This window comes from Enoplosus armatus, chromosome 2, assembly GCF_043641665.1.
Source record: "Enoplosus armatus isolate fEnoArm2 chromosome 2, fEnoArm2.hap1, whole genome shotgun sequence".
Lineage (NCBI taxonomy): Eukaryota > Metazoa > Chordata > Actinopteri > Centrarchiformes > Enoplosidae > Enoplosus > Enoplosus armatus.
In genome coordinates, this window is record NC_092181.1 from 26582264 (window position 1) to 26603748 (window position 21485).

The window sequence follows — 21485 nt, forward strand, 5'->3', positions numbered from 1 at the left end:
ACAAGAGGTTTGTGTAAGGCAAGGACCAGCAGGAGGCGCTGCGTCACTGAGAATGAAGAATCTGAGCTGAACAAGCACTTCTGTTCATGTTCATCTTAGTTTGACTATGATGTAAATTAGTGTTTTAAAGTCAAGCTTAAAGAAAAGTAAAGAACCTCCATCTGATTAAACAGTTCTCTGGCACTTAAGTGTTCCTTTTTTTGTTTTTGTTTTTGGTTAGCTGCTACCAACTACAATCTGTACAAACTGCTCCTTGCATAGCAATTAAACAATATATCATCTTTCTCTGGCCGCACACTCTTTCTATAAAAAAAAAAAAAAGGAAAAAAAAGGGGGGCCACCAGCAGCAAAAGTACAACCATGGATTCAGAACAGAGCTGAGCTTTTCGACCGACTTCCCTGGACAGAAAGTTGATAAATGATCCCTTATAAACACCTCCAAAACTCTGCACTGCACACCTACAGCTAAATCCTCTACACTTGGTCCAGTAAACAAATAATAATTCAGCGTTGGCCTCCGCTGTGGCCCTCACAGGAACCACAGAGTGTTTGGAGAAACATGCTGGCTATGTGGACTACAGTTTGTCAGACATGAACCCTCTTAGTGTTTCTAGATGTTTGTCACATCGACGTGAATGTAATCCTGGTCTCAGGATCCTCAGTTAGCATAAGTGCATCAATAAGCGTCATGCACAGTGTCTCGGTTTAACAGTTAAGCTGCCGTGCAACATCGCCTGAAGATGGGAATATAAAACAGCCCCAAATAAAGGGAAGCAGAGAATAAAGAAAGAAAAAAAAAAAAAACAGGAAATAGTCCCTCTCCAAATGTAAAATAATCAACCAGGCAAGGCTTCTGTCATAACTTAGCAAGTTGTCCAGTAATGCATTTTGTCCATGATCAAAAAGAGAATTTAAAACATGTCAATTATATATAGAACATGTGTGGAATCTGTCACTCTGCGCACTTCATTTGACTCCACCCGCGTTTGGCACACTGACACAGAGATTAGATTCAAACGCACCCTCACCTGGCACAGCTGGAATGGCAATTACAGACAAAATATCACCCAGACAAAATAACCATCAATAAGCCCCACATTCATTAGCAGATTTGTGGGAAGTGTAAATTCATCTGCTGAAAACATAACTTCAAAAGACAGTTTCCATTCCTATTGTTGACCCCTCCCCCCAAATTAATGCTAACACCAAAACAATAAAATCAAACAAAATAAAAAGATTCAGAATTATGAAAATCACCGTTATCATCATGAATTTGCATTAAAGAAAAGATGGAATGCACAGTTTTGGAAGTGTTCGGAGTTTGGTCCTGATGTGAAGTCGAGGCGGTCGCTGTCAGAAAAGGTCGAGTCCCCCCCCCCCCCCCCCCCCCGAGTGGTTTTTGTTTTCTCTCGTGCAAAGACAGAAAGTGACCGGCGAGTAGTGTCAAACCTGCGTGGTGTCGTAGTGCCACTGTGCTTCCAGCTGCTGGTTTAGCGTTAGTGTGTTTGTGTTGTAGTGTGTTTGTGATTTGAGTGCCCCCCTCTCCCCCCCTCCCGTCCCGCCCCATCGACCGTCCATCGAGTCGGCTGAGAGTTCAAGTCCTGAGCTGTGGTCAGTCGTTCACCTCCCCACCGGCGGCGCTGGAGGAGCTCCTCTCATCATGGCTGAGGGCAGAAGGAGAGACGTTGTCACACTTTAAAACACACACTGGTAGAAATGATGAACTGTGTAAAACAGACTGTAAATCCCACACGGCTGCTGCGACATGATTAGGGAAACATATAGAAGTCAAGATCAGCTGATTTTATCTTACTTCCTGTTTTTCCCCAAACATGTGCACCTCTTTAAAGTATTTGGGGGTTTTTTTTGTGCTTTTATTGCAGAAAGTAGTGAGAGATGACAGGAAATGAGGGAGAGATGCAACAACACATGGTCAAAGTCTTCACCCCTAACCCACCGAGACACCCTCAAATATGTTTAAAATGGATTTGGAGAGCCTGCCTACGTATAGAAAAGAGTTTTTCATCCCTGTGTCTTGATGTGCAGGTTGATTAAGTCCAGATTTGTATATTTCTGCATGTTGAGCTCGGAAATGCAATGAATCTTTTAGCTGAGATGGTCAGACACCTCATCTCGTCTTCATAATAAATGTAGTTGGTAAATGATGGAATAAACAACAGCAACACAGATCGAATGTATGGCATATGGCTTTTGTTGGTGGAGGTCTTTGTTTAACCCTAACCCCCATCACAACGCTGTGTTTTGTTTTAACTCTCCAGTGTGGTATGTTGGAAATGTAGAAATCCATTTTCAACCTGTGAGAAACACTGAAGAAACCACAAAGACAAAAACTCTCATTATTCTGGAGATATCCGGCTTTGTTTTTCTTGAACATTAACGATGGCTCTGATCTACTCAGCGTAGAGCGGCGTGAAAGGATCGCTTCAGGTGGCGATGCATGCTTGTATTTCAAATAATTCCAGCAAAAGTCCTAAAACTAATTCTAAATAAGTCGGTTTCCACAGACGAACATTTGACTGTTGAAGTAACGCACTCGGTCCTAGAGGAGATTTACAGTAACCAGGTTAGACCAGTGCAGTGGTGGAAGAAGTATTCAGATCTGTTACTTAAGTAAAAGTACTAATACCACAATGTAAAGTGTGAGAAGTGAGAAATGCCGTTGCAGTTATCCAGAGATGCATCCTTATGTTGTCCTGACCAACAGTCCAAAATGACAACGGATAGACTTTAAAATCCTATTACTTGTCTATAAAAGCACTAAATGGTCTCGGGCCTTTTCCTTTTACATCACGAAGCATCCAGACCCCTCAGGCCATCTGGGACAGGTATCTCAGGTACTCCGCATTCCCAGAATCAAAACCAAGATAGGTGAAGCAGCTTCAGGTCCTATGCTCCCCACCTGTGGAGTAAGCCTCCTGAATACCCGAGGTCTGTTTAAACTGTCTGCTCGTTCAAATCAGGGCGGAAACATTGCCGTGTACTGCATCTTTCCAATAAATTAGATATATAACTTGCCTCGATACAGCCCGTTGAATTGCCTTGTGTCTGAATGGTGCTGTATAAACTTGCCTTAATAAAATTAATCAGTTATAAAAACAGCCGCTGATTCATTTGACAAACAGTTCAAAAGTTCAAATGTCATAAACTTGTTAGGTAGTTACATTTTTTTTTTTTTTACAATGCATCATCATTTTAAAACGTATTCATATGTTTTGTAAAGTAACTACAGCCGTCAGGGATATGTAGTGGAGTAAAATGTAATATAATAATATAATATAAAAGTAGAAAGTGTCAAGTACAGATCATTTGTGGTCAAGTGCAGTACTTGAGTACACGTACTTACATTCCACCACTGCTACAGTGCGTGTAAACGTGTAACATGGTTACTTCAGTTGATGTAAACGCACTGACTGAACACGTGGACAGACGGATCCAGACAACCCCAACAATTAACGGCCAACTCGTCCAAACAAGGCACCAAACAGGGCAGTAAATGGGCCATAAATCATGATCCGCTATCCGAAAGATAACGACTGTAAGCAAACACGGCGGTCTCCAAAAAAAACAATCACACAGCGACAACAACTCGCACACAATCTCAGAATCAAACCGCAGACTTAAGTAACCTCTTTTCAGCCCTGTGCTTTCATCACGTCACATCTCTTCTTTTACTGGACAAACAAACTTGACAACACTCTCAGCGAGGAGGATGGAAATGTGAGAGTGCATCCACACACGTAAGGAAAAGATAAATGTACTGAAAGGAGTATTTTCTCCTCCGTCAGGTCTGATTAAATAACACAGCTGTGCTCGTACCCTTGTTGTTTTTGCTGGGGTAGACCTTGCTGAAATGCCTGTACTCCTCTGGAGGTGGAAGGTCCTCAATAGGGTGGAAGTTGAACTTGGATTCAAAATCATCTGAGGGAAGAAAAACATCAAGTTTATTAGTCTCATATCGTACCAGCTGCAAGGAAGGAAATCAGTCTAAACACCGAAGGTATGTTTTGGGAAATGGTCAGTAACTATCTGAAGTCTACACAAGTAGAAAATAATGGGCTAACATCATCGACAATATGCATAAATAATAGATTTATCTGTTTGTATAATTTCTTGAATTATAACATGTCAGTTTTTGTTGGCATGTTGACTCAACTACATGGCCTGCTGGTCAGTTAGCGGTGTTTTACGCTCATGTATGTACAGTAAATGAGGACAAAACATCAATTAAAGTCATAGATGCTCCTTTAAAAAACGGTTATAACATTAATGAAATACTAGAACTGCCATTAAATATCTTATTGATTGATTACCGACAATACTTTGCGTCTTAAAGATACTTAAAAAACCAAGCATGAAGTAGTCCCCCCCCCTGACTTCCTCAACAGTGATCTCAAAACTACAAAAACAACATTTTCATGAAGGCCTGAGGAACAAAACATTGTTAATAACACACAGGTCAATCAGAGTTTTCGATGTGCAAGACTGCATCTAAATTGGACATTCATGCATTGTTTACACGTTGTTGTTAATGTATTATACAGCAGTCTGTTTCATTTGAGGGTGTTTACATCCACATCTGAGAAACAGTGTAAGACATGTGGCCCTTTTCAAAAGCTGAACAACCAAAATACAATCTTATTTTTAATGTTTGCGGTCGAGTCCTTTGTGGGACTGAGAATTCAGAAAGCCACAGGCTGCAGACTTCCTGTTTTGGGCACTTTCGGCCTTCTGTCTGGTCTTTAGCGGTGAAACATGTGACCAGTTAATTAGGTGATTGATTTTTAAAACACCCCCTGGTTACCTTGGTTACCTCTGTATATTCAGTGTTATTATACTGCCACATTGTCCTAAAAGTTGGGGTACAAGTCCAACACTGTACACTGCGTGGGGATGAACAACCTCAAACACCTTTAGCAATTTAACATTATAGTCAAAGTGCTGAAATAGAAAAGCACAACATATCACGGAGCCAATATTGTGATCGTCTTGTGTTGTCTGCCAGGACACATGAACCTCAGACAGTAATCTAAGAACCGTCCCTGCCCTCCTGATTTGTTCCAGTAATACAGGAAATAAAAAAAGGGCTCGTTTGCATGACCGCAGAGGAACATTTGACTATCGACGGTCATTCATCACCATCACATCAAGATCATAAACCCATGTTTACATGTCGTGTGACTGTAGAATCATTCTACCTTCACCCTTAGCCATGCGTTCAATCCTCAGTGATATAAAAATAAAAGATAAGTGAGGCCAATACTGGCTCAACAGCATAATAACTGGTGCGTTTAAAAAGAAGTGTGTGTAGGGAACAGACGCGTCAGGAGTCACAGCATCTCATTTCATGCAGCCCGTCCAAACTCTTAGTTTTAAAGAAGCACCAACAATACGGCTTGTTTTATTTTCCCCTACGTTTCTTCTGCCAGATTTTAGCCACGCTGAAGGGTGGAAAGAAGTCTGGCTGCATGAGAGTACATAGTATTCCAGATATTCTGGGATATCAAAAAGGGACAGGTTTCGACCTCTCTGCTCGCCTGCCGACTAGTTTTCATGAAATCCGGCACGATGCGTTCAGGTGTCACAGCTAACTCGGGAAGGTGGGAGGTGAGTCCTGTGTAGTTGTGGTTGGTTTTTCATAGCTGGTAGTTTATTGGTTACTGTGACAATAAATGTACTAAAGTAGTTTAAGTTGGCTGTTAACCCCGAAACTGGTAAATATACAAATCTTTTCGCAGCCGTCGGGGGTGAAATCACGAATGGGAAGGAGGAATATGACGATGCCTGACTCACCTATGACGGACTTGGAGGAGGAGTGGCCGTTCCGGATGGGCGGGGGCGGTGGAGGGGGTCCAGCCGGGGTTCTGGAGGAGGAGGACGAGATGGAGGAAGAGGAGGGAGGCGGAGGCGGTTTGCTCACTCGGCTGTGGGGCTCTGAGGTCACAGAGCTGTGGATGCGGTAAGGGGGCGGGGGAGGAGGGGCGTCCCGGCCGCCGTTACGAGACCCGAGAGGGGGCACCTGGGGAGCTGTGTGGATAACACACACACACACAGGATGACATGTATGATGTTATTAAAAAGGACTTTAATGTTGACAGATCACTTGTGTACTTCAGGTATCCTGACGTGATCCACAGAGGAGTTTTGGTCCCTTTAACAAACAAATATATCCTACTAAATATTCTCTGTGATGAATCAACTGTCTGTCCCCAGTTTAACTATTGTACTGAACTTCTTCTGTCTCTCTTATATTTACTTTTAAACATGAGGAAATAAAAGAGAACACAATGACGAGCAGAAAACAGGAACACTGAAAGAAACAGAGGACGTCTTGCAACTTAATGTAAACATAGTGGAAAAGCAGAGACAGTGAAAGTGAAGAGGAATGCTGGAATATTCCACAGGGCTTCAGGAATGCAGAGAAACCAGGAGGCCTCGTGGCGAATCGCTCCGTCGTCCAATCACAACACGGAGCTCCAGCTAACAAGTGCCTTCCTGTTTCGTGTGTTCACTCTGAATTCAAATTATGAATGTGTTTCCAGTGAGCCATAAATCTGCTCTGGGGAGGAAACCAGAAGTTTAATTTCTCCAAGATTCATTTTATAAAATCTACGGTGTTTTGTAGGTGAAGGAGTCTTAAATCCTCCAGTATTTGTTTCTACATATATCAACCTCTGGGTTCACACAACTGAACAACACAGGGGCATCTAATGTGTTATCATTTACATAGCATCTATCCAAAAGGACGCCAACAGAATATCTGCTCCTCGTGCTGAAATACTTTAATTTCCCCCGACTGTAGATTGAATGAGGAAAAAGGTAATTTCCCAAAACACGGACGCAGGAAATATTAAACCAAAGGATGTTAAGTGTCTGTGCAGACAACTGGCTGGGATACTACAGTCAGAAGCAGGGGGAGGAGTTATACATTACATGGAGGAAAACAAATCCTGTCGCTGCCCTCTGCTCTACTTTCAGAATCGTCCTACAGTCACAGATCAGGTGTGATCATGAGGAGGAAACGTTTCGACTCAGTTTTAAGGCTGCGCTGAGCTTCAGAGGTTCAGAGATAACGAGTCAAAACTCGCTTTGGCCTCTGAATGAACATTCCTCCAGCTGAGAAAGCACTCTGATGTTGTCTCCATCACTGGGACTGTTCAATGAGAAGGAGCAGCCACACATATATACACAGTGAAACATGTTCAGGGGTGAAATGATTCGTCAAATGATGGATTAGTCGGTCGAAGTTGTAGAACTACAAGTGTTTTTTGAGGCATTTTAAGCCTTTTTTCAGAGAGTCGACAGTAGAGAGATGACAGGAAACGAGGAGAAACGAGGAGAATAATCAAAATAGTTGTTAGCTGCAGCTCATCTAACACTGATCCACAATCAGTTTGTGGTGATGACACACTGTAATGGACCCAGATTTATGGAGGTACACCAGCAGCAGCAGCAGAATTATGTTTTTAGATGGACTTTTCCTTCAAGGGTGCCTCCTGAAGCACATTTAAAATGTGGTTTACTGCTGAAGAAGTGAGAGAAATCACTTCATAATCCTTCTCCAGACAGACGGTGAAGTGATCTCCAACGGTTTCTCTTTAATTGACTGACACAAAGCCCTGACATCAAATCTGCAGCGTCTGACCTTTAAAAGACATGAGTACTGACGGTTCTGTGTGTTGTCAGTGCAGATGGTTGTACCTGCTCTGCGCCCCGGTGGCTCTCTGGCGGGCGGTGGTGGTCTGCCGCCCTGCTGGGAGGATGGAGACGATGAGGGAGGAGGTGGAGGAGCGTGGCTGCGTCCTTGGCTGCCGCCTCCTGATGTGTGTTTTTTGTGCAGGGAGTTGTGCCTCTGCGGTAGCTCCGGAGCCCCGCCCCCGTCTACGTGGGACGGCCCGTTGGAGACGCCGCCCGATGTGTGCGGTCTGTACGGTGGGGGAGGTGGAGGAGCTGAGGAGCCACCTGTTGGCGGTCTGCTGGAAGACGGGGGCGGCTTCACGGAGCCGGGAGGGGTGAGGCCTCTGTTGGGCGTCGGTGGGAGGGGCTTCTCTCTGCTGTGAGAGGAGGATGAGGAGGGTGGAGCATGTGCTTTCTGATTGGGCGTAGGCGGAGCGTTGCCACGGCCGCCTCTGTTGAAGGGTGGAGGAGGAGGCGGGGCGGAGGTGCTGTGCTTCATCCCGCTGCCTGTGGAGGAGCTGCTGCTGCTGCTGGAGGGGCGGGAGATGTCAGGGAGCGAGGGGCGGTGGGAGCGCTGGTGCTCCGGAGCAGAGGGCTTGTTGGGGGGGGAGGGTGAGGAGGAGCGGCCTGTGGGGGGGCGAGGGGCCGCGGGCCGGGACCCCGGGGGCCTCAACGCGGATCTGCCCACCGAACCCCCGGCTGAACCATCTGGAGGGAGGACAGAGAGACGGTGTTTAAGGCATCACAGACATTAACAGACAAACGAAGGTAAAAACAATGATAACGATTATTTTCATCATCAATTAACCTGATGATTATCTTTGTTGGAGAAATGAACCAATCACAATTTCCTAAAGATGATGCTCGTTTTGTCCGACCAGCAGCCCAAAACCCAAAAAGAGTCTCTTAAACAATCACACGAGTCACAGGAAAGCTGGAAATCCTCACATCTGAGACGCTGGAAGAATTACTTAAATGATTAATCAATTATCAAAATAGTTACTTGATTAATTTTCTGTTGATGAACTAATCAATTAATAAACTTATCGTTTCAACCACCATAAACCCTCTATCAAAGTACATACGATTTCATGTCACAGTATCAATACATTGTGATGTAGTAAATATTGTTAAAAATAAATTGAGCAAGACATTAACCAGACAGGAATGTCCAATAAATTAAAATACCTGACGAATCAAAGTACTTTCTCATATTACTGCATAGAAAAACTCAGTCCGTAATGGTGGGACACACCCAGAAACAGCTAACTGCTAACAGCCTCCATGTCATCAAATCTATATCAGTTTACTGTGAGGTCAAAGGTCAGAGTCACTCTGTTCTGCATTAACACCATGCAGATTCTAACTGTAAATATTTGATACCTCTATGAATAAGCAAGTTCTAGCTTTTCATTCATAATTCATACCCCTCGTTCCTCACTGCTTTAGCTCCAGCCACAAATATGCTCCATCAGAGATAAGTGGACCGGGGGTGGGAGTGTGTGTGTGTGTGTGTGGGGGGGGGGGGTCCATTAAGCTGGAAATAACCATGTTCATGTCCAAGTCCTCTCTGCTGATTCATACATTTCTCAGTGCGACTGTTTGTGTTCGCTTGTTGCTGAATAAACTACTGACAGATGTTATATATTCGACTGAGCTATTAGCTCACTGCCATCAGGTGGACTTTGACTTCAGGTCCCCTCTCTGGTTTATTCATTTACACAAACGATGAGGACACTTTGACAAAAACAGTGTAGCCTTCACAGAAACCATGCGAACGTAGCAAGCAAACTCATATAGCACATAAAAATAAAACAAAGATATGATAAATCTATCTAACACACACACACAAAGTTTTTACCTCCAACTGCCCGTAACTTTGGCACACCTCCCTGGAAAAGGCCTCCCATTCCCATTGGCCCTCCGCCACCAAAACCTCCACCACCACCACCGCCGCCGCCTCCTCCTCCTCCTCCTCCTCCTGATTCTGGTGAAAAGAGGAGACACAAATCAATATAGACAGAACTAGAAATACATTTTAATATTCAAGTATTTGGAGAGAATATTCAGAGTTATTGGGACAGGATAAGTGTGCAGAGGAAGGGAGGAACAACTTTTATCAGCAACATTTCAATCAGAGTTTAATCTTTATCAAGTAGGAAACGTGTCATAAAAAAGTATGATAAGGCACACAGAGGGCTCATTCCCAGCTCAATACAGCAGCATTTGTGTGGAGGGCTTCTGACCTTTAGCTAAAACATTTTATCTGAATACTTTCAAGCCTTTTGATGATATTGAATATCTCCAAATTTAATCATTTTCCTTGAAACTGTTTTACTAGTTGGAATAATAGTTTAGACTCACCAGCCTTTAATAAATGCCGTTAAATCTGCAGAAGTCATTACAGACATTCCTTTACTGAAGATTAGTACACATTTTAAAATATATTAGAAATGGATAGAAGAGTCCAAATAACTCATTTTCCCCCACAGAGGAAGCCGAGAAAGGCAGAACTGTAGGAGTTCAGGTTCTGGTTAAATGGATAAATCACCCTGCAGTTCTGTGACAAATCACCAACTCTTGAAGTCATAAAAGCAAAGCATGGAGCATTTATGAAATGTATGAAGTATATATATATATATATATATATATATATATAGTTATATCTACGCCTCTGTCCTGTTTTATGAAGCTCAACATTAAACAAAACTGTAGAATTATTTGACAAAAACAATCTGAACTCAAGGTCCAATAACTAGCTTACTACTAGCCAAAGTTTGCTCAGTTGTTTTTTGAGTTTATTTTGTCAAACTACTATTTCTATAACTTTATAGAAACGTAACTTTTACACTTGTATGTTAGTTCATTCTTTTTATGTCATAAACACTATAACTAACTGTCATAACTAACTACTCCTACTGACATCTCTGTGGACACCACATTTCTCTATGTGCAGATCTTCAATGAGCTCACTGTTAACACATCAGTTCGTGTGTGTGTGTGTGTGTGTGTGTGTGTGTGTGTGTGTGTGTGTGTGTGTGTGTGTGACTCACTCTCTATAATCGGGCCGCTCCGGTCGTTGACCGCGGCGACCTTCTTTAGCCTGGTGCCTTTGCAGATGTCTGACAGCAGCGCTCCTCTGCCTTTAGTCTCCGATGAGCTCAGTTTGGGAGGGGTCGTGTTCGCCTGTGGAGGAAGTTAAATGATATGCGGTCACACCTCCAGTTCCTCTGGTCTGAACCGTAGTGGAGAGTTTATGTGGTTTGTTTGGGTTCACACCACCCACACACACACCACGGCTTGTAAAGAAAAATCACATGACTCAGTCGCTGGTTTACTGGACGGCAGGTTAAAGATTTGGACTGCAGTCGCTGAAACTGTGTATTTTGCTATAATTAACGTTCATGCCAGGAACATGATCATCAGCCCAGACTTCAGGTTGGACTCAAGATTAAGTAACGGATCTCTTAGAACAAGTATTTGTTATTATAAGCAAGTCTTTGCTAGACTGAGTCAAAGAACAGGTAGCTGCTCCAGATGCCGATTGGTAAGTCGAAGAAGTATGAAGGGAAACAAAGCATTGACTCAAATACTGGGACTTTAAGGTTTTAAGAGTCATGAATGCAGGATTTAGTGCAGTGTATTTAATAACAGTAGAAGTTGTGGTTAAATGTGTGAATGATTTTGAATGATAGAACTGGGCAGCGTGCGATTCCTCATCATATGTGACAACAGACAACAGGTCTGCAAACATCTCAACTCGTGTAAGAATTTAACTGTCTTATGGACGAATTCTGTGTGTTTTCAGTCACTGACCTGACTGAAGGTGGGGGGAGGCGGGGGTCCTGGGGGAGGAGGGGGAGGGGGAGGAATAGGCATCCTGTCCCTCTGTTGGCACCTCTCTGTGTGGGGTAAGGACCGGTGACTTCACCGTCTCAGCTGGGACGACACACGCTGACTCCTGCAAAACAACACATCTGCTTTACTGATGAAGCAGTCACGGGTAAAAACTTCACTGCACTTACAGCACTAAAGGGTGAAGCTCATTTTGGCATCATCAGCTCCGTACGAAGGTAAGAAGTCTTTTCTTCTTCTTCGCTTGCTCTCATTTTTAGGGGCATTTTGGCCATTGGTTAACCAATCATCGTCTTACTTTCTTGATGTACTAGTTTGTGAGGTATACCAAACACTGGTGGGCTTCTTCAAACATTTGTCATAGTTAGAAAACCTAAAATACTAGATGTAGAGCCGTGCCAATAATTAAATACCTTTCTATCTTCTGTGCAAATGTTATTGGAAAGAAACGGCCACAGAGTGAAACATCTTCCCCAGTGGACAACCTTTGGTTTTGGGAAAACACTCCCCTAGTGGTTGTGCACAGCTGCAGCTTGCTGATGGATGGGTGAGCCACAACACAGAATATATATATTTTACAGAAATAGTTGAAAACCCAGTCAATGTGCTCAACCCTGAAAGCAGGTACGTTTCCATCCAGCTGTTTTTATATGCACTTTTAATTTGCGCATTAAAAAAGTGGAAACGCAAAATGTGGCAAAAACCTTTTTATGCTTGACTAAGGTGGAAAAGTTGGTACAATAGAAAGAGACTTGGCAAATGAATCATTCTGTACATGAAGCATGTCTGCTGAAGTTTCCGCTGGAGAGACAAACGATGGCAGCAGATGAAATTTTGCCCAGTGGCCACTCGCGGTATTGCAGCAAAAATTTCCCCTGCAGCCCAAAAGCATTTTCCCTTTAGACCACCAACATAAATTATTAAATTTCTATTATGAATTTTTGTATTATATATTTGTAAAACTTTCCTCAAACCGAGAAAAGCAATTTAAGAATCTGTGACTTCATCACAATGTAAAGTCTGTGGGCCGAGCAGGAGAAACACTGCTGCACATATTCAGCGGGCCGCATGCCTCTGGAGGTAAACCTGGAAGATAGAAACGCTTTTTGGCGAGTGCACCAGGCCGAGCAATTCTTATTGGACTGAATAGGCGCCATCTTTGGGTCCAGTGTCCAGCTCTTATAATACGGCCAAGGGAGAGATGAGGAGACAATAACATTCCTTAAAATAATACATGAAACTAACTATTTCCATCACCTTTTCTACGCTCGCCATCTTCAATTACGTCATCTTGTTGCAACCTCTTCCACTAGCGCCACCTACTGCTTACCTCCATGAATCAACAGCCAATATTCGCATAACAATAGTGGACAGAAACGCGCATAAATTAGTATTTTCTTCTGCCGATTTTCTGAAGATTTGGTTAAACTTTGCGCTACAATTGGATGGAAACCTGTGTACTGACAACACTGTCCAACTGAGTCGAGCTGGAACAAACATCAACACAGGTGAGAGACACAAAACGCAGGATCTTCCACTTTAAATAAATATCACCAAGTCAAATAAGTACAACTGTACTTTAAAAACGTATTTAACTTCCCTGTTCAGTGTCGACTCTATTCGAGAGCAAATGAAAGCCTTTGAATTTAACCAGTAAAATGTTTTTTTTGGGTTGGTATTTTTTTTTTTCCAGAGGAGAGCTCAGTCTGTTGTGGTGAACGACTTCATTACTGCCTCCAGTAACAAGGACTAAGAGACATAAGCTGCTGTATTATAGAGGCAGAGGGAAAGTGCTTTATCGTGTAGAGCACAATATTAAAGTGCTTTTATTTGGGCTCCTGTGGCAAGAAACGCACAATACGAGTCTCTCCCTCTGTCTGTTAAAGTGACTGTGACAGTGCCCAGGATGATTCACATGATCTGTGGCTGGCCTGATACGAAACATGACTCAGATGAGAGTAAAATATCTAATAGAAAACTGTTGGAACGTCAGAATAGACCTAAAACAAGATCTCCCCTACAACCACCACGAGTGAGACAATCCTCACTGTGATGGAGTCTGACGGTGGACGTTCTCAACTAAATCCAAAATGTAGCGCCGTAACGTTTTTATTACTCATTTCAAAAAACGCCATCGTGGCTTTATGAGGCGTGAGGTGAAGAAAGTCGCTCCACCTATTTGTAGAACAAACCCTGAACAGGTAAAACGTGAGATCACCAGGATTAGTTGCGAGTGTGAATGCTGCGTTAGAGAGAAAACAAGAAGACTGACGCTGGATGCCGACACGTTTCATCCTGCTCCTTCACAGCGGAAACAAATGGCTGAGGCTCAACGTGCCCTCAAAGAAGACATTCTTGGAAGAAGGAAGCTGTTGCTGAAGCAGCTCCTGGGATACATCAGTGAAGTGTGGAGAGGAGAGGAGCATCTCCACAAGGATCCTCAGTCTAACAACGAGGGCTGAGAGAGAGAAGTGGTGCCTCGAGGGTTTAAAAATCTCAGCTTTCAACACATTTGTAGCCACACTAGCAGACAGTGTTGCTCTGTTGATCTCAAATCTTGACAACCACTGCCATGGAAGTTAGTACAGACATTCATGAACCCCAGACGATGAATCCAACTGACTTTGGTGTCTTCACTGGGAGGAGTGTATGTAGGTGGGGTTCGTGCTTTGCAGGAATGCTTTCCTGTAGTAAAGTTAAGGAGACAACTATGTGTTGCTGTCTTTTAAAGGATAGGTTCACAATTCAAAAGTCTGTCTTAAAACAATACTGACATGTCCATATGGTACACTGGTGTTACTGGTCATTGTACTTGTTCCTCCTGTCCAAACTGGTCAGTAAGAGATCGGGGCCTGAAGAGATTATAATGCAAGTGATACTGCATTAACAAAGAGGTGTTTCCTGCGAGGTGATACTGACACAAAGTGAGAGACAGTAAGTCTGATTTATCAAACTCAAGACTGCTGAAGCTTCATGTTAGCTTTGGCTGAAATGTGAAACATTTTGAATGAAACACTGGTGTTAATCTTTTCATCTGACGTTAGAAGACGTTACAATGATTTTGACTATTTTCACGATTAATGATCAAAACAAAAGCAAATGGTTATACCCAGAATGCCATTTAATGATGAAGCTGTTTTTCTAATTTTTACTAAAGTAAAAGTTGCTTTTGTGTGGTCATGTGAGTTTGTCTGTCCATATTAAACGTACCTACGACATTCCCGTACCTGAAACTGCTCTAAATGTGTCAGCTCTGCACACAATGACTGAGGTCACTGGATCTCCCCAAACCAGTTCGCCGTCTGGGCCCATTGTTGGCTCATGCAGGCAGCGTTGGCTCCTCACCCCACCCTCACCCTCCGCTGCTGCTCCATTCCTCAGGCTGCCTGGTTGAGTGTTGGGACAGGTTTTCACCGAGGGAAACCAAAGGAATCTCGCCGAGCAAGCTCGCCAGTCAGTCGGTGACGTGGTTTAGACGGAAAGACACAGCGGCGGAGACAGAAACTGAGAGTGGGGGGTTATCTGTCCTCTGGTGGAAAAAGAAATGTTTCAAGATCTGCTGAACGCGCAGAGACTGAAGCCACAGACACAAACAGACTGTGTTTGCATTACGTCCGTTATTATTCCACCAATAATCAGAGTAATTATCCAGCCGTCAAACGTCCTTCTTTAAATTGAGACGTATAAACGTTTAACCGGTCGGACAGATGAAACCATGTCATGTAAATGTTTTAGATTACTTTTAGTGCTTATAACTGTACAAAAAATTAGTTGATTAACTGCTTAATCCATCAGCAGGAATTTAATCAAAGACAATTTTGATAATCAATTAATCACAATTAAGTGCTTGTTACAGCTTTGGTAGTACAAAGACTTTCTGTTTTTCTCTGTTTTATATTAATGTAAATTAAATACAGTTTGATTTACAACATAAACAACTATGAGGACATCAGTTTCGTAACCTCTGATGGGAATTTTCCATTACAACGACATCTTACACACTAGATAGATTAATGGATATTAAAAATAGTGGCTTGTTGCAGCTGACAATACTTTCCAGTTTTTGGAAAATCTACACTCTTCTTTTCTGAATTACAGCTGATGCCAAACAAAAACAGTTCTCTTGCTGACACAAGTATTTTGCAAAATCATTAACAAATGTAAGAATTACTGAACGTCTTAAAGGGATCAAAAAGACCAAAATAAAAGTGTCTAGTTACAGAACACTTGGGATTAAGTTGGTCCTTGTCTTCTGTCCTTTAGTAACTGCAAGAGTAAAGTTTTTTAATAAACATGTTAAGAGAGCTTGACACAGGTCCATGTTTTTAAAAGTTTACCTGTGACGGAGAGATTAACTGATCGATCTAGAAAATATTTTAAAATAGTCAAATTGTTCCCAGTCCAAGACTCATATCGTATATCCGCTGGAGATATCATATAATAGAAAACTAAATAGTGGCAAAACTGAAATGATGATTATCAAATTAAATCTTCTGTCGACAGACTTATTGATTTATGGGCTGCAGCTCCAATTCCAACTGTTGAGAAGCAGTGAATTAGCGACGTGCATGAGATAAATTAAAAGAAGATAAAATAAAATAGAAATATTTAGTTAATATTTATTTATATAATAGGCTAAATGAGATTAAATGAACATCATAATAAACTATTGAATCAAAAGCTAAAAAGGAACTAGGAGTGGGATCAGACACTAATACTTTAAACCATACTATCTCAACGAGAGGTCAGCTTTAGGGCTGGATATCGTCCGAAATGTGTTCGTGACTACCAAGAATTGAAAATGGTCAGGAACTGAAAGCTGAAACAGCATTTTGTCAATTATATAGCAACATTTTAGACAAAATGTCTCTCATGGTTGTAAGTGTCAGGAAAAGTTTGACTTATTTAAGTTAAACCAAAAACGTTTTTTTTTGAAGAGAGTGTTCTTACACTAGAAAAGTAAGGTATTAGAGTATTGTTCTGGTATTGATAGCAAAATTCAAGTATTGTTTTGCCACAGCTATTGAAAGGTTTTAAATGATACTCACCACTGTTCAGCATTTTAGCACTACACATGTGAAACACGCCATGACTCTTTTCATGATGTGAAAAAAAAGAAAGAAAGAAAACGCTCCATAAGATGAATAAGAAAAATTAATAACACATAGGAGGACATATGAGGTACTGGATATTTAAATTATGAATGACTATAATATTGTATCCATATTAAAAATCACATATTAGTCTCTTCTTGATGTTAGGATATGATGTCTTATAGAAAATAGGATATTTCTTGTCCTGATACCTCTGCAGCATATATGTATTTACACAAACACACTGATAAAAACAACAGGTCCTGACCTTTGACCCCTGTAATCTGACTAATCCTTTCCATTCAAGATCAAAGTGAGGTGAGGTGCTAAGTAGGCCATGATCCCCGAGGTTTGGTCTCCATAAAGCTGTTCATGCAAACAGTTGGGGAAAAGTTTCCCCACATCAACAGCGTGACGCTGCACAGAGAAACACAACCAGGGAGGGGGGCTGCATGAGGAAGTTGGATGCTTTTGTGGTCAAGGAAATAAAATGAGCTACAGGCCTGTGGCTCTGTGTGTGTTTCTAGGCATTTTTTGGGGCACTGACAGCCCGAGATTGCCATAACATAGCCGGCTTTGTGTGTTCACCGACTTCCAGGAGCAGATTGTGCCATAAAAAACATCCTCTTCGGCTAACTAGCAAGCACCCCATTTACTTATTCACATTTTAAATCATAAAGCATACATGTTGTTGGACGAATTGAGCATTTTCCTACAAGAAAAAAAAAAAAACATGCAAACCGAGTGACAGGATAAATCATAAAACAGGATTTATCAGGCCTGGGCAGGTTGCTGCAGCCGCTCCCCGGTAAGGATCCGCTGTAACAAACATACCTGGCACTAGCTTAAACTTAGGTGGAGTAAAGTTAGCTTCAACATCCTAATAATTAACTTACCCTGGCTCGAAGAAGAGGAGGTTTGATAGTCTCGTCCACAAAAACAACATGAATGGAAAATGCTGTTGTGGCAATCCGTCGTCGGAGCAGAACAGAAATTAGGATGGGAGGGTGCTGGCCAGTCCCGGTGATGTAACTTAACGCCACCAAAAAACACTCGCAGGTTAGCCGGCTAACGTTAGCTTTCCCTCGACGGTTTACCAGCTCAGCTAGTGGCGGTTATAGTGGAGCTAGCTGAAGTTAGCTGGTTAGCATCGAGCTGTTTACTTTCCAGCTGTCAGTGTCAGCGCAGTCCGGCTGGCTGTAAATTCTGCCAACAAGAGCTCTTTGTGAAAACGTAGCGCATAAAACAAACTGCTGAACTTGTTTAAGAGTCACTTTGAACTGTTTCAGGTAGCTACGGAAAACTTTACCCGCACTCCCGACCTGCAAGCAGAGCCATACTCCCCGTTGACACCGTTTTATCGGTCCCTTCTCGGAAACCCGGAAACGGGCCGACCGACACAAAATGGAGGCAGACCTGCGCTGCGTTAAAGTGCTGCCGGAAATTCTAGACTCCCAGGTCGTAATGTGATGATGAGGCTCAGCTATTCTGAAGTGTGGTGCAGGGTAACTAACGACATTTTACCCCCAACTACTGTACTTTAGTACAAGTTTGAGGACGTTTACCCCACTAAGATACATTTGACAGCTGTGGTTCCTACTGACTTTTTAGATTAATACAGATTCATACAAAGCATATGATCAGTTTATACATTATGATGTATTGTTATAGATTAAACTACCCAACAGTATATGAGCAGTTAAAATCAATCAATCAATAATTTTGTTATAATAAAATAACATAATAAAATATTAGCGAAATATTCTAATATTACTCTCTGGAAGGGGGTCATTCTGCATAATTAGCATTTCTACCTTTTATATTTTAAGTATATTTTGCTGAAAACGCTTCTGTACTGTAAGTATTTATAAAATCTTAAATACAAGACTTTTAAATTTAATGGAATATTTTTACATTGTGCTATTACTTCTTTTATCTAAGTAAATGATCTGAGTACCTCTTTCACAACTGGGTATTTCTATCAGGAACTTTGTGTGTGTGTGTGTGTGTGTGTGTGTATGTGTGGAGAACTATATAAAGATTAATATTTTTCTATCTATATTTTTAACTTATTTCAATACTTAATAGACTTAAATCAAAGTTGTGACATGCAGATCTAGTTATCATACGTATTACACATTATACAAATAGTACATATATTAAAATATGAAATCAAATACCTTTACTCATTTCTACTCATTCCAAATCTTTTGAGGCATTGTAATTTTACACCACTATGTTTATCTCCTGCATTTTATTTACTGTTACCTTGTAGATGACATAATGAAAAGGGAAAAATAACAGTTGTAAAAAGAAACAGGGAAAAAAGTCATGAGAGTTATGTATTTCTATTACAGTTCATAAGAAGATTCAACAACCTACATTACTATTAATAAAATACTTACTGAGAAAGTTACTGAGGATAACTATATTTTTCTAAGTATTACCATTTCACTTGGAATACTTGTTTACTTTTAGTCAAATATAATTAAGTAGATTAGTAGTATTTTACTATGTGTGTTCATTATTTCCACCACTGATAAAATGCTTTTGAAAGCAGAAAAAGTCAGGTGACTGTAAGGTGGGCCAAGGGAAGGTGGCTGGCAACGCTGGACTGTGACTGGACGAGGGGATGGCAGAGGGAAGTGACGGATCAGGAAGTGTGTTAGGAGAGATGGAAGTAGGTGGCGGGAGTTTTGAAGGGTGGGCTGCGAGGTCAGTAAGAGCACGGCAGAGGTGCGGCGAGTCAAGGCTGCCCAGGGAATCAGTGATGCAGAGGCAGCAAAGAAGGTTTCAGGAGACAGACAGGCGTCAAGACAATGTGACACAAGAAACATAGACACAGGTCCTACTTATGGCAGAGATAGCCAACCGGTCGGCACAGACGAAAAGCCGGAATGAAAGGATCAAAATAATTGTTAAATCAGATGAGAAGTACAGGAAACCGTCAAAGACATTCTTAATGAAGATACACAAACCTCTCAGACATGGGCTGGATCCTCTTAATGATGCTAATTATACTTCAGTGGAATGCAAAAAGCTTAATCACAAATGGCGTTTAAGAGTTTAAGCAGTTATGTTGATAATTTGGGAGAGAAACCCAAAGTCATCTGGATACAGGAGACATGGTTGAAACCACAGTTGGATTTTATTATAAAGGGAAACACTGCAGTTAGAAGGGACAGGGGTGGAGGAGCTGCGACTTTCTTACAGAATGGAATGAGTTATAAGGTGATACATGTAAGCACAGTTCATGAATCAGTTGTGGTTAAGGTATGGACTGACAGAGGTCAAATAGACATAATTAACTATTATAATCCATGTGGGAAATTAAGTCAAGATATATTAGAGATTTCAACTCATATAATTCGTTATGGGGGAGTAATAGCACAGACGCAAATGGTTTAGTTGTTGAAGAATTTATAGAGGATCACTGTTTGGTGTGTATTAATAATGGGGAAGAAACGCAACATAACAGCACGCAGAAGGAATTATGAGCTACCAGTGATGAACAGTGGGGACAAAATGGCTGTCAACTTAGACAAGGCTGAGCTTCTGGCACAAACTTTTAGGAAAATTGACAGTTCTTACAGAGGAGGCCAGGCAGTGAAGGAACAGAACCCCAAAATATCAGAGAAAAGGGGTGATGTCGGGAGATCCATTCATTACTAGTGCCCGTCAGACCACATGAGCAGGTGGATATTCTGGCCAAACAAACGCTCAGAATTAAGCATGTAGACCTACAGGTGCCATTACCTCGCCTGAGAATAGGTCATGCAGGTCTCAACCAGCTGAACATGTACTACTTGACTGTAGAGAGGAATCACCTTCTTCAGTCGCTAAGGAAGGCAAAACATCTGGACTTTTCATCATCAGGTCTCTTGAGGAAAACAGCAGGCAAGATTTAATATGGCATTATTAGGTTTTTTAATGAAACTGGTTTAGTTAAAAGAATTTAGAGTTTGTTTGTTCTTTTATTTATTTATTTATTCATTTTGTTTGTATACATTTCTGCATAATCTCGCGTTCCACACTCCAGTCCAGTTGATGGCGGTAATGCGCCTTTAAGATGGTTTGCCGACCGCCAATAAACTCCGAAGAAGAAGAAGAAAAAGAAGAAGAGGTCACGCATGCGCGGTGCGAACTAAAGCATTTCCTGTCAAAATGGCGCTGAGCAGAGGAGCAGGGCTGTGGAGGACATGCAGCATGTTGTTACCCAGACACCCTGTCCTGTTCCCCGCCGCTGTCCGAACGCAGAGCTCCGTGAGCGGGGACCTGGTGCCCCGGACCTCCCTTTCTAGGCCACCGTGGCCGCAGCAGACGATCCTGGTCCCGGAGGAGGAGGAGCGGAGCCGACACGCAGCGGTGGTAAGCACCGTGAACCAGCGGATCAACCAGCAGGACTGCGGCCGGCTGTTCGCCGTGGTGCACTTCGCCGGCCGTCAGTGGAAGGTCACCGACGAAGACCTGATCCTGATCGAGAACCACATTGAGGCGGAGTGCGGGGAGCGAATCCGGATGGAGAAGGTGCTGATGGTCGGCGCGGAGGACTTCACCCTGATCGGCAGGCCTCTGCTGGGGAAGGAGCTGGCCAGGGTCGAGGCCACCGTGATCGAAAAGACCGAGTCCTGGCCTAAAGTCCACATGAGGTTCTGGAAGAGACACCGGTTCCAGCGGAAGAGGATCATCATCCAGCCACAGACGGTGCTGAGGATCAACAGCATCGAGCTGGCCCCCAGACTGACATGATGAAGATGGTGACGATGAAGACACTTCACACACAGACTGATGGTGTGTTTGTTCCCAATGGTTATAAACATGTAAACAAACACGTGAAGGTGG

The 21485-nt window shown here is 42.4% G+C and overlaps 2 protein-coding genes across 2 annotated transcripts; one reads left to right on the top strand and one right to left on the bottom strand.

The window, feature by feature from the left end:
- Positions 1-1550: 1550 nt before the first annotated feature.
- wipf2a (WAS/WASL interacting protein family, member 2a) lies at positions 1551-17999 on the bottom strand. The gene is made up of 8 exons (XM_070922195.1): positions 17540-17999; positions 11512-11656; positions 10749-10881; positions 9557-9682; positions 7720-8403; positions 5812-6045; positions 3838-3939; positions 1551-1664 (listed from the first exon to the last, which is right to left on the bottom strand). Exons 2-8 carry the CDS (start codon positions 11572-11574, stop codon positions 1621-1623), a joined length of 1386 nt encoding a protein of 461 aa, XP_070778296.1. The 5' UTR covers positions 11575-11656; positions 17540-17999; the 3' UTR covers positions 1551-1620.
- Positions 18000-20786: 2787 nt separating this feature from the next.
- On the top strand, positions 20787-21485 carry mrpl21 (mitochondrial ribosomal protein L21). The gene has a single exon (XM_070923791.1). The coding sequence runs from the start codon at positions 20808-20810 to the stop codon at positions 21390-21392; it is 585 nt and encodes a 194-aa protein (XP_070779892.1). The 5' UTR covers positions 20787-20807; the 3' UTR covers positions 21393-21485.